We start from the raw sequence: 12,028 nt of genomic DNA, 5'->3' as shown, positions 1-12,028 counted from the left end.
ATGTTCTCACATCAGGCTGAACGCCTTTTGTTGACAAACCATAGAAGAGATCTCTTGCAGATTCAATTTTTCCAGCTTAGCAAAAACCTCCAATAACAACACTGCAAACTACAATATCAAGTTCCAATTTGTTGGATTCCATCTCTTTAAGCAACTCAACTGCCCTAGAGAGTTGTTGGTTGTTACACAGTCCAAGTAAAACAGTATAAGTTTGAACATCTGGAACTTGGCCACAACCTTGCATCTCAGAGAACAACTTTTCTGCTTCTTTAATTCTCCCTGTTTTGCAAAGACCATCAATAAGAGTGGTATAAGTAACTGTATCCGGAACTAGTTCCATACGACACATTTCCTTGAAAATCTTTTTAGCCTTGTCGACCTGTTTACTCTTGCAATATCCATTTATCAATATGCTATAACTATGAACATCAACCATGGAGCCTTTGCTAATCATCAGATCAAAGACTTTGTTCGCTTCGTCCATTTCTCCCCGCAAATAGTAACCATCCATAAGGGAACTGTATGTAATCGTATCAGGCTTAATACCTCTTTGAATCATCATTTGAACCACACTGTTGGCTTCCGCGACCATCCCTTCCTTACAGAATGTATCAACTAATACATTAAAGGTGAAGACTGTTAGAACAAAAGTGGACTTATCACGAGTTATCCTAGAGTAACTAGGAAACCATTAAACGCATCAATTTGAGGACAACATGGATCTGGAAAAGAATCAACCTAGATATCTAATGTAACAGTGTATTTAGCATTGGATTAGGAATCCATTAATTGGACTACAAGAAAGTCCTAAACTGTGATGCATTAGGAATCTAAGATACAAGTCTTGTTCTTCAAGGAAAATCTTCAACCTAGATATCTAATGTAACAGTGTATTTAGCATTGGATTAGGAATCCATTAATTGGACTACAAGAAAGTCCTAAACTGTGATGCATTAGGAATCTAAGATACAAGTCTTGTTCTTCAAGGAAAATCTTTATGGGAGAATTCCTAGGACTTTAACTTGTATAAATAAGAGGTTAGTTACGTCCCATTCCAGGTTAGGTAAATAACTTGTTTCTGGCGCGATTCCCTTTCCGGAAAGGTAAGGTACGTCCCAATTAGACACCGAGCTGCTATTTCCTGTCTACTAGTCACTTTTCGTTTTCCTCCTTTAGCACGATCTAACTGTTCCTCAAATTGGACTGCCATCCACTCTGCATCATATTTATTCCTATTTTTTGGTCTTTACACCAAAGAAATTTCCATTAACCTCAGCTACTTAATTGGGTAATTTTCAAACCTGAAGACGTCAAACTGAAGAGATGCCAAGCCGATGCTCTTTAGATATTATAACAGAACTACAGAAGAGTCTCATTAGCAATCATATCGGTAATTAAGAACCATGCCGGCAAATAAATTGTAGACTAACACCAGCAGAATCACAGCACAGGAACACAACAGTATTATGACCCAGTTAGAACAGTAAAAACGGATACATATATTGATTGTGTGTGTGATTTATGTGCTGCTGGAAGTGAGGTGGAGACTTACAGACATGGAGCTGATTGGCTTTTCAAATATTATTCTTTTTCAATCACGAACAGAACAATTAGTATCCATGCCTTGAGTCTTTTGAAAAGTGGTTCTTTGTTAGAGGTTACACTTGCACTTCGACCTTCATTTCCTTCCTCCTCCTCGATCGTCACAATGTTCACGACTCTGCTTAAAGATGTTCCTTCTTCCATCGAGTTCTTTCAAATCTTCCTAGTACAACAAATGGCCCCCACAGTTCTTCACAGTATTTGTGTTAGAATTTGAACTTCTGATATGTAATAGTAATGCACCACAGTCATAAACACAGCATAGTTGTTTTGATTGAATTGCAGTAGCAACTGAACTACAAGAACACGTGAAAAACTCAGCCAAATTAAGTGCTTGATTATTTCAGATCTAGTTCACTTGGATATTACATCATCCTTAACTCTTATATAGTCCAAGAGTTTAACCCTACATAACCATCTTGCGGTATGAAATAGAGTGCTAATAAACTAGATTAAAGTTTGATTACACACCAAAATATCTAGATATTAAGATAAAGCAAACAGTAGCAGCAAGTGGATATGCACAATACTTTCCTAGTTGAAGTAGAAAAGCATTAACTTCAACACTCCCTCTTAATGCTTTGCTTCTTCATTCCAAGTAGACTTGTGAGATATTCAAATCTCTCTCTTTGCAATGCTTTGATGAAGATATCTGCAACTTAGAGCTTCACTGATCGATGAACCTTTTATATACAAATACACAAATATAAATTAGGTGGACCAGGTTGATCAGTTAATGGAAGCTACATCAGACATAAACCATTTATATAAATCACAAAAACATACCTTCCCATAGATCTCGATTAGTATTCATGTCTTGTGTTTGGACCCAAAATGAGCATTCTGGCCTGATAAGACATGTCTTGGAGAAATTGAGCCAAAGTCAGTGGTTCAAGCTATATATTGTCGACAAGTTCGAAATATATTATTTAGAGGCTAAATAAAGCCTACTATGGAAGATTACTTGGTGATACAAGATAAAGTCCTCACCACGAGGCACAGACGACCCCCACGACGAGGTTGGTGCTCTCCTCGTCTACTGTCGCTCAAAAGAAGTCAAGTCAAGGGACACCCTCGACGACCGCACCCGAACGGTGCTGGCACGCGCACCCAAGAAAAGAGATTGTTAACCAGCTGCAACAAAACTGGAGCCAAACACCTTGATTCTTTTGAAAAATGATTCTTTGTAAGAGCTACCACTCAGACCTTCGTCAGCCCCTGCCTCCTCCTTGTCACAATATTCACGACTCCGCTTCAAGATGTTGGTTGTTCCATTAAGGAGGTTTTCCCAAATCTTGCTCGTACAACAATGGGGCCCCCACCTGCCCACACAATTCTCCAGGCTCCAAATCCCGCAATATTTCGCGTCGGTTTCAGAGTCTTTGTCTCCCCCGTATTTTCTACAAGTTTCTTAACCTTTGGGCATCCATCCATATTGAAATATTCAAGAGACTTCAGTTTTAAAATTGCGGTGCCCGGGAGACTCTGGAGACTTTTGTTATCATACAGATCCAGACTAGTAAGGCCAACCAGATGTTCAATTGATGAAGGTAGTTCCTCAGTAGCAGTCCCAGGTATGCGAAGGCATGACAAATTTTTCATTCCTTTTCCAAATTCTGGAATCTTTACTTTTGAGCAGTAAGAAAGGTTGAGAAACTCGAGAGAATCCATTTCAATCTTACTTGGGAAGCACTTAACATTTTTGCATTGATGAAGTATCAGCCATTTAAGCTTTTTGTGGACTGCAATGGATGGATGGATCTTAACTAAACCGTCACAATTTGCAAGATTCAATCTCTCAAGATTCGGAATACCTGTGAAATCTGGGGTCTCCTTCAAGTTTTTGGACTCACTAAGATCCATATATTTCAAGTTAGGCAAGTTCTGTACAATGCATGGAACAAATAATTACCTTTGGAAAACCTAAAATTATATTTTGAAATAGAAAACATTAACATTGTTACCTGTCTTCCATCCCAAAGCAGGACAAGATTGCTTCTTCGCATCTTCAGTTCAGCAAGCATATTTGGCCGGAATCTAGCTGGAAGAGATTTGGAAGGATACCTATTCCATTTGAGAATTATCAAGGAATTTGGGGCCTGAACTAATTATTAAATTATCAAATTCAAGAAACATTAGTTTGAGCATCTTAGAGAAGCATTCACAATTCCAGCTTGAATCTGCCTCTTCTAAATGAGGTAAACATAACCGTATGCCTTTGATTACTTCTGTTCCCTGAAATTAATTCAGAACAAAGGAAGAATTAATTCCACACAGGCCTAATATATAACAAGCTAATGCAAAATGTATTTTTTATTTTTAAATCCAAACTTGGATTATCTATATAACTTCTTACCGTATTTTTCGTGAATACATGGAAAATGTCATTACGATGACACAAACGGCTGCGAAGACCAGGCTCCTCACGACAGTCTTGACGAACAATTTCCCATGCCATTTCTTGTATCAAACCATGCATCCCAACATTTGATTAAGAGAGATTTCTCGATAAGAACATTTCTCACAATAATAATATTAAAGCCATAACAATATTCTAGCAGTTGAATAACTCGCCCCTTCTCCACCCCCTTGTAGAAGAACGCAATGTCCAAGAAAATCTTCTGTTGCAAATCATTCAGGGAATCATAACTTAATTTGAGAGAGTCAAAAATTGTTGGATTAGGAATTCTCTTTAGTGACTCCAATATACTATTCCATTCCTCTAGATTTCTCTGATACAAAGAACTTCCCAGAGTTTTAAGAGCTAATGGAAGCCCTTTGGCATAATCTACAAAACACTTGGAAAGCTCTAAAAACTCTTCCACTGGCTGATCTTTTTTGAAGGCTTTGTGACTAAAGAGCTCAAGAGCATTATTGTCATTTAACCGCACTAGCTCAAATGATAATTCTATACCACACTCGGTGAGTAGACGTTTATCTCTAGTTGTAACTATGATTCTACTTCCCTCACCAAACCAAGATTTATGTCCGGCCAATTTTTCTAGGTGGTCACAACTATCAACATCATCAAAAACAAGAAGAACCTTTTTATTAGACAGGCATTTTCTAATGAAACAGGTTCCTTTGTATTCATCCCAAACATGTGAAATATTTTCCTTCAAGATTTGGGAAAGAACCTGTTTATGAAGATTGACTAGTGGACCATGATCAACAAGAAACTCAGCCACATCAAAATGATGGAAAATTTTCTCGAACACTAGCCTAGCAAGGGTAGTCTTACCCACTCCACCCATACCCCATATTCCTATAAATCGAACATCTTTTTCCTCAGCAGCTAAAAGCAAACGCATTTGCCTGAGTCTAAAATCAATTCCAACTAACTTGTCTATGGGATATGACAATGCGATCGTAGGAAGCACTTTCTCCCACACACGTTTGACAATGACTTCAATAAGCTCACTTTCAGATCTAACAGAAAAAGAGACAACCATCAAGCTAATAATACATATATAATAGAACATTGCTACAACAAGTCAAAATTTAAAAGACAATAAAAAATGGATGAAGTTGCATGTAGTACGTGCTTACTTATATTCCTTTGGATCCCATCCGGTGAGATCTGCCACTTCTCTTAAAGCTGCTCTCCACCTCTTCACCTTCTCTGTGTCGTTACTGAACTTTACTTCATGCTTAGCAAAGGCTTCAGCAAAGCTGCTTCTTTGATGTCGAACGTCCGATGGATCCACATCAAAGAAAACAGGCAGAATTCTCTCATCTCCCGTTTCCATGGACTCAATAATTTTCGCAAGCTCATCCAAGCACCAAGTGGAAGAAGCATAGTTCGGTGAGAGAACAACTATGGCGAGATGTGATTGTTCGATTGCGCTGACAAGCTTCGGAGAGATACTAGCTCCAATTTCAATCGCTCGGTCGTCCTTGAAAGTCTTGAATACTTGCCAGAGCTCCAGTTCGCGGTATAAATGGGAGGTGAAACCCCTGCGGGTGTCTTCACCCCTGAAACTCAAGAAGATGTCGAATGTCCAACGGGGAGGTGATTCAGCCCAACCAAGAGATGGGGAGGTGCTCAAATCCATTGGAAACCACCAAGATCGAAAATTAAGGTCCAGGGCCACGGTAAACTGTGAAAACTGGAAGAGGAAATGAAAGCTAGTTGCAGAGGAAACCACTGTGAAAAATGAAGAGTGAATGGCCACAGTGTAGGAAAGTAAATCATGGAAGATAGAGAGAGAACCGCGCAGTGATAATTAGACGCGACTAAATCTGTGGAAAAACACAAACTGATGGTGCAAATTTTCTTTGTATTGAATGGTATGAAACCTTTACATGAATGAGTAAATATATAGATAAAGAAAAGAGAAAGAAGATTACGAGGATTCACACACAAAAGAAAGAGAAAGAAGACTTAAGAGGATTCACACTACTTGAATCCTACCTAAACCGATTACAATAGAAGAAAGTCAATAAGAAAGGACGCCGTGCTTAGACTTCCTTCACCATGCTTGAAACTCCATTGAATGAGAAATGACTATTTGTGTCATGCTGTATGATTACACGCATTTATATGCATCAATTGTATCTAAAACACTATATATAAGTTAATTCTCAAGTCAATTATTATGTAATTAATATATTTTTATTTATTGTGTAGGAAATAAGCGGAATTGTGAAAATGAGATAATATTTACAGGTCAACAGTGGGCAACGGCATCAAGTAAGCGGAATTGAATTGTTTCCGATAGTTTATGCGGAAATGCATTGAGAAAAGAATGAGAGGAGAAGAAAAAGGAATATACAAAAATCTGACCTTGATGACGTCATCAATGACATCTTTTCCTCCCTTTCCCCACGTGCATGTCCTTCACCCTTTCTTCTCTTTTCTTTTTATTTTTATCTTTTTCCTTTCTTCCTATCACTGGCCGCCACGTGTCCTATCTCCCCTCTTCTTCTTCTTCCAGCCATCCACCACCGAGAACCACACATATATTAATTCCAATTATACCTCACGATCATCCATCCCTACAGCAGCCACTGTAGCCGCACACCCATTCTCCCTTTCCATCTAAAGCCAACCTCACCCACCACCCCATTCTTCTCTCTCGGCGTACACGCCCAAAACCACACTCCCATTTTAATTTCCATTTTTCTTTTCCTCACTTCCTCACATCAAATCTTCATAATTTTCTCAAAAGAATTTCAAGGAGCTTCAAGAGATCTCATGTACATCAAGATTTGAGATTGGGTAAAAGTAAAAAAGGCATAAATCAAGGCTTGTCATATTTGTTCTATAGCAATTGTGACTTGTTCTTATTACATCTCACTCTTCCTCACCTTTACTTCTTTAATTCATGTATATTGTTGTTGATTTGTTGATAGATTGTAAGTAGTCTACTTAGGAAGCTAGGGTTTGAGCCCTAGCATGGATTTAATGTAATAAATATGTTTTAATTTAATGGTTTTCAATTTCGTGTTTGGCATATATTCTATTATATAATATTTGGCTTAGATGCATGCTTAGAAGCTTGATTAACTCTTGAATGTGTAGATGAACATGTCTAGAACAAATTAGGGGACCTAATCACTTCTCTAATTTATGGCTAGGACACTTGTATAGAACATGGTTAGTTACAATACCAATTTCGATTGTCGTATTGGATAGCTTGGGAACCTTTATTCTAGGACTCTTCGCTTTTTGGTGCAACTAGAGGCCCTAACAAGGCTCTAGATTGTCCCAATTGAGTTTCTACGACCCTTGATCCGGAGTATAAATACCCTCTAAGGAATCTAATGACCCATGAGCCTTGAAAAGCCTTAGGTACGGTTTTTGATGCTATTATGAATTGTTTGACATTGTCGGAACATATTTGTGCATTAAATTTGGCTAGGAGGATACCCTAGTGACCTAATTTCCATATCTTGATTAATACCTATTATATTAATTTTTAGTTGCAATTTTAATTTTCAATTGTCAATTTTATTTTTCGCAATCAAACTCAATTTTCACAAACCACTTTCATTGTCCATATCACTTGATTGTGAGATTCCGCATTCACTTGTGGTTCTCTTGACCCATTTTAGGCTTGGTTGTTCCGAGCCGAGCATGTAAATAGCTTGGTGTTATTTTTTAGATTTTATAATTGTTAGTGACTTAGTAATTGGCACAACCAAAGATTGGAGTTAGCTTTTCAATCCCTGTGGTACGATAATTTCGGGTACAAAAATTTCTCATTTCTTTGATGACCGTGCTCTTATTGCGCGTAAGTTGCATTTAAGCACCAAATCACTGCAGCAACACCACCATGCTTGCTTTGCAATAATAGAGGATTCACCACATGCACAAACGTAAACTGCAAGTTAACCATATCTTGACCATATCACCAAATCTTCAATACTCCCCCTCAAGCTGGGTCAAGAGGGTTGATTGGACCAAGCTTGCTAAGAATCTTTTGAAAATGAGCAGTAGGAAGCGATTTAGTAATAATGTCAGCCAACTTATCCTCGCTTCTGATGTAATGAGTTTCAATCACTTTGGATTGAATTTGAGCTCTGATGAAGTGGCAATCAACTTCAATGTGTTTAGTACGTTCATGGAACTAAGCCTGAGACTTTTGACCCGAAAACCCACAGAACCGGCCCGAACCGGAAAGAAACCTGTGGTTCGGTGCGGTTCCTGAATGAAAAACAGTGGCTCTCGGAGGAAAACCGAACCGATATAGAAAAGAGCGGTTCGGTCCGGTTCCTATATGTTTAAAACGCAAAACACCGAAGGAACCGATGTAATGGTAGCCTTTTCCACCTGGCATCGTATCATTGGCTTACAGCTAACGGATTCGACTAAAACCCTAAAATTGTAAACGCCACCCCGAGCCTTCTACTTCAGTTCTTCACTTCTTCTTTGGTTCTTCCTCCTTCTTCTTCTCGACCTCATCCCGACATCCTCGATTTCACCCGACTGAAACCCTAAAATTATGGCCTTCGGCCATTCCTTCACCCCTTCACCCGATCCCCAATTCGAAAAGTTCAAACAATTTGAAAATCCTCAAATCCCTAATTCTTCTCCCCAAGTCTGAAACTCATTCCACTTATTCCAATTCGAAAATCGCAAATCCACAATTCTTCACCCCAAATCCTCAATTCGTAATGGCCTTTGAAGGCTCTGATTCAGGAACTCAATCCAGTCACTCCACTAATTCAGTAACTGGCAATGAGCTCGTGGCTGCTCCACAAAATGGAGATGGTGAACAGAATCAAACATCATCTCCTTCTCCAGCAACTCGAGCTTCAAAAACAAAAGGGAAGAAGAAGTTTGAGCCTGCGAATACAAAGAGAAAGTGGGATAAGAAGGCCAAGAAGGAGAGGTCTGAAGTGTGGGAGCATTTCACCAAATTCGACAAGCCTTTACTGGAGGTCGTGGATGGACAAGAGATTGTAGTTGGCAGTACAAAGAGAGCTCAGTGTAAGTATTGCCCCACTAATTTAGCTTGTGATTCTAGGGAAAATGATAATAGTTCACTTAGGAAGCATATAGAGCTAGTTTGCAAAGGGTACCCCGGTAGGAATAACTTAGAAGAGAGTCAACAAATATTAACTAGTGATGTGTTTGATCAGAAATGCCTTTTAGTTTCTAGGCAATGGTCAGAAGATGCATGTCTAGATGGTGCATGTGTTATGATTGTGTTGGATGAACTGCCTTTCAGTTCAATTGAAAGGCCGAGGTTTCTGTATTTTTATTCATTAGTTGTACCAAGGTGGAATGTGCCCTGTAAGAGAGTTGTTGTGAAGAATTTTTTGCGCATGTATGATGCCAAAAAGTAGGCATTGAAGGGGGAATTGAGGTCACATTCTGTTTGTTTGACAACAGCATAGACCTCCTATCAGAATATCAATTATATGGTTATAACAGCACATTTCATAGATGCTGCCTGGCATATGCACAAGAGGGTTTTGAACTTTTGTGTTATACCTAACCATAGTGGGAATATCATATGAAAGATTTTGGAAACTTTCTTGGTTGAATGGAATTTGGATAGGGTATTGACTGTATCTGTTGATAATGCATCAGCAAACAAGGTAGCCATAGAGTACCTTAAAAACAAAATGAGTGGATAGCCTAGGAAACCTTTGTTTGATGGGAGGTTTATGCATGTGAGATGCATGGCTCGCATTGTCAACATAATTGTGAGGGCTGGTCAACATATAATGGATAGGTCAGTGGCTAGCATTAGAAATGTTGTTAGGTATGTGAGGAGCAGTGGACAAAGATATGATGCATTTAAGCTATGTGTTGAGAAAGAGAAGATACCGTGTAATAAAGTGTGTGTGTTAGATGTGCCTACAAGGTGGAACTCCACCTTCATTATGCTAGACACTGCTCTAGAATTAAATAAGGCTTTCAATAAAATGGCAGATGAGGAAGATGCTAGATACAGAAGTTATTTTGATGAAGATGAAGAGCTTGATGATGAAAATAATCAAAATATAGAGGCTGAAACTCAAGTTAGGCAAAGGCAGGCTAGCTAGGAAGAGGGTAGGGCCCCTTGTGCAAGCTGATTGGGATAAAGAAAGTGTTTTTGTGAAGTTTCTGAAGGTTTTTTTACGATGTCACAGTTAGTGTGGGTGCACAGCTTCACCCTACAACAAACGAAGCCTTCCATGACATAGTCACAGTCAAGGCAGAGCTTGATGAGCTGTTTTACAAGCCCATAGATAGTGATTCAAGTGAGAGTGAGAATGTTATGTTTGGTATGGCTAACAAAATGAGGACCAAGTACAAGAAATACTTCGGATCGCTCGATGACATCAATGAGTTGTTTTTTGTTGCACTTGTCTTGGATCCGAGGTATAAACTGAAGAATTTTGATTATGTGTGTGAAACAATGCTTAACTTGAGAAGTGAAGAGATTAAGAGGAGATCAAATAGAGTGAAACAACTTGTGCTGGACTTGTGTGATCTATATGCAACTTCTAATAGTGATCAGATTGCATCAAAGAGAAAAAGAAGTGGGGGAGAAGGCCCTAGCAGCAGACCAACACCAAGTGTGCCCACATGAGGGTTAACCGGGAATAGGGCTGCTATGCTAGACTTGTGGAACAAGCAGCTTGAAGGTTTGGCAGTGGTGGTTGGAGGAGAGGTTGATAGATACTTGCTTGATCCGATAGAGAAGCCTCCTCAAGACAATGAAAATTGGAAGATTTTGGATTGGTGGAGGGTTAATGGTTCAAAGTATCCTAACTTGCAAGCTGTGGCAAGGGAGGTTTTAGCAATCCAAGTTTCCACAGTAGCTAGTGAGAGTAGTTTCAACACAGGGAAGAGGGTAATTGATCCACATCGGTGTTCATTAACTCCTAGAACAGTTGAAGCCCTAATCTGCCTCCAAAATTGGCTCAAATCTGATGCAATAATGGGGTTAGAATATATTCCAACCATTGAGGAAATTGTGTGGTTTGAGGATGTTGAAAAAGGTATGTAACTTGCTCACTTGCATTTTTACTTTTCAGTGTTATAACTATTATTGCATATTTGCATAGCTTGTTTCTGCAACTTTTAAGAGTTTAAGCCTTCAATAATGTGAACTGTTCTTGTTTTTTACACTTATGTAGAACAAGCAGAAGAAGAGAGAAAGAGATTGGAGAAAACCAATAATGCATCAGTAGCAGTGGAAGAAACCCATGCCACTCAACAAAGCCGAAAGGCTGCAAAGGCTTCCAAACTGTCAAAGAGTAGTGATGCATCAAAATCTTCCAAATCAGTGTCAAAGGGTGGAAAAAAAAAATAAACAACCTCAGGTTTGTTCACTTATTGTTTGCAAATTTGCATTCTTTGTTGAGTTTGATGACTTGATGTCTTCATCATGTTTGCATTATGAAAGGCAGTAACTCAGTTTATGGTTTCTGTAACTCAAGTTTGACAGTTTGCATTCTTTGATTTGTTATGAATTTATATACTTTTTTCTGTTTTTTTTTTTTCAGTTTAGTGAGTTTACTTTTTTTGTTTTTTGCCAAGTTGTGTTTGGAAGTTGGAACTGTGGAAGGCTGCAATGCTGCATTTTTTTCATTGTTATTTGACTTATTTCGGAAGCCCAACTTTTATTGTTTCATTGTTTGTTGAATTGGAGTATTGGACTATTGCACTATGTTACTATGTTGTTGGTTATGCACTATGGAGTTGTACGAGTGTACTAAGTTTATTTCAATTGATTGTTTGCTTACTGGTTGAATTTGATGACTTTGACTCTTAGATGTTTGACAATTTGATAACTTGACAGTTTCTAACTTTCTATGACAATTTGATTCATTGATTGTGTAATACTGTCTTGATAATGATAATTTTATTCATTGATTTCAGTTTTATCATTTGTATACATGTAATGGTAAATAACAGTGAGTTTTAGTTGCCTAGATTGGGACTTTAGGAGCACTATGCTTCAGTTTTGCAGTTTGTGTTTTG

At 38.5% G+C, this 12,028-nt stretch overlaps 3 protein-coding genes across 4 annotated transcripts; all 3 read right to left on the bottom strand.

Annotated features, from left to right (window-relative positions):
* Nucleotides 1-76: 76 nt before the first annotated feature.
* On the bottom strand, nt 77-592 carry LOC112163995 (pentatricopeptide repeat-containing protein At1g62680, mitochondrial). The gene has a single exon (XM_024300243.1). It carries the CDS (start codon nt 590-592, stop codon nt 77-79), a length of 516 nt encoding a protein of 171 aa, XP_024156011.1.
* A 2,264-nt stretch (nt 593-2,856) lies between these two features.
* On the bottom strand, nt 2,857-3,465 carry LOC112163994 (TMV resistance protein N-like). Its single transcript, XM_024300242.1, has one exon. It carries the CDS (start codon nt 3,463-3,465, stop codon nt 2,857-2,859), a length of 609 nt encoding a protein of 202 aa, XP_024156010.1.
* On the bottom strand, nt 3,278-6,118 carry LOC112202276 (TMV resistance protein N-like). Of its 2 annotated transcripts, XM_024343213.2 has the most exons (5): nt 5,152-6,118; nt 3,959-5,031; nt 3,567-3,837; nt 3,417-3,486; nt 3,278-3,344 (listed from the first exon to the last, which is right to left on the bottom strand). In XM_024343213.2, the coding sequence occupies exons 1-2, from the start codon at nt 5,655-5,657 to the stop codon at nt 4,026-4,028; spliced, it is 1,512 nt and encodes a 503-aa protein (XP_024198981.1). In that variant the 5' UTR covers nt 5,658-6,118; the 3' UTR covers nt 3,278-3,344; nt 3,417-3,486; nt 3,567-3,837; nt 3,959-4,025. The 2 variants fall into 2 exon arrangements, with proteins under 2 accessions (XP_024198981.1, XP_040361402.1); XM_040505468.1 differs by having other exon boundaries at nt 3,315-3,454.
* Between the last annotated feature and the right edge of the window lie 5,910 nt (nt 6,119-12,028).

The sequence above is a fragment of the Rosa chinensis genome, chromosome 5 (genome assembly GCF_002994745.2).
Source record: "Rosa chinensis cultivar Old Blush chromosome 5, RchiOBHm-V2, whole genome shotgun sequence".
Taxonomy (NCBI): domain Eukaryota; kingdom Viridiplantae; phylum Streptophyta; class Magnoliopsida; order Rosales; family Rosaceae; genus Rosa; species Rosa chinensis.
The sequence above is the reverse complement of the archived record's forward strand: the minus strand, read 5'-3'. Positions and strand labels throughout refer to the sequence as shown.

Excerpts from the sequence above, each read along its gene's own strand:
- LOC112163995 (XM_024300243.1), bottom strand. The coding sequence starts at position 592 with ATGGTCGCGGAAGCCAACAGTGTGGTTCAAATGATGATTCAAAGAGGT.
- LOC112163994 (XM_024300242.1), bottom strand. The coding sequence starts at position 3,465 with ATGGATCTTAGTGAGTCCAAAAACTTGAAGGAGACCCCAGATTTCACA.
- LOC112202276 (XM_024343213.2), bottom strand. The coding sequence starts at position 5,657 with ATGGATTTGAGCACCTCCCCATCTCTTGGTTGGGCTGAATCACCTCCC. Across the intron at positions 5,032-5,151 it reads TGGGATCCAAAGGAATATAA|ATCTGAAAGTGAGCTTATTG; the intron begins GTAAGCACGTAC and ends TTTTTCTGTTAG.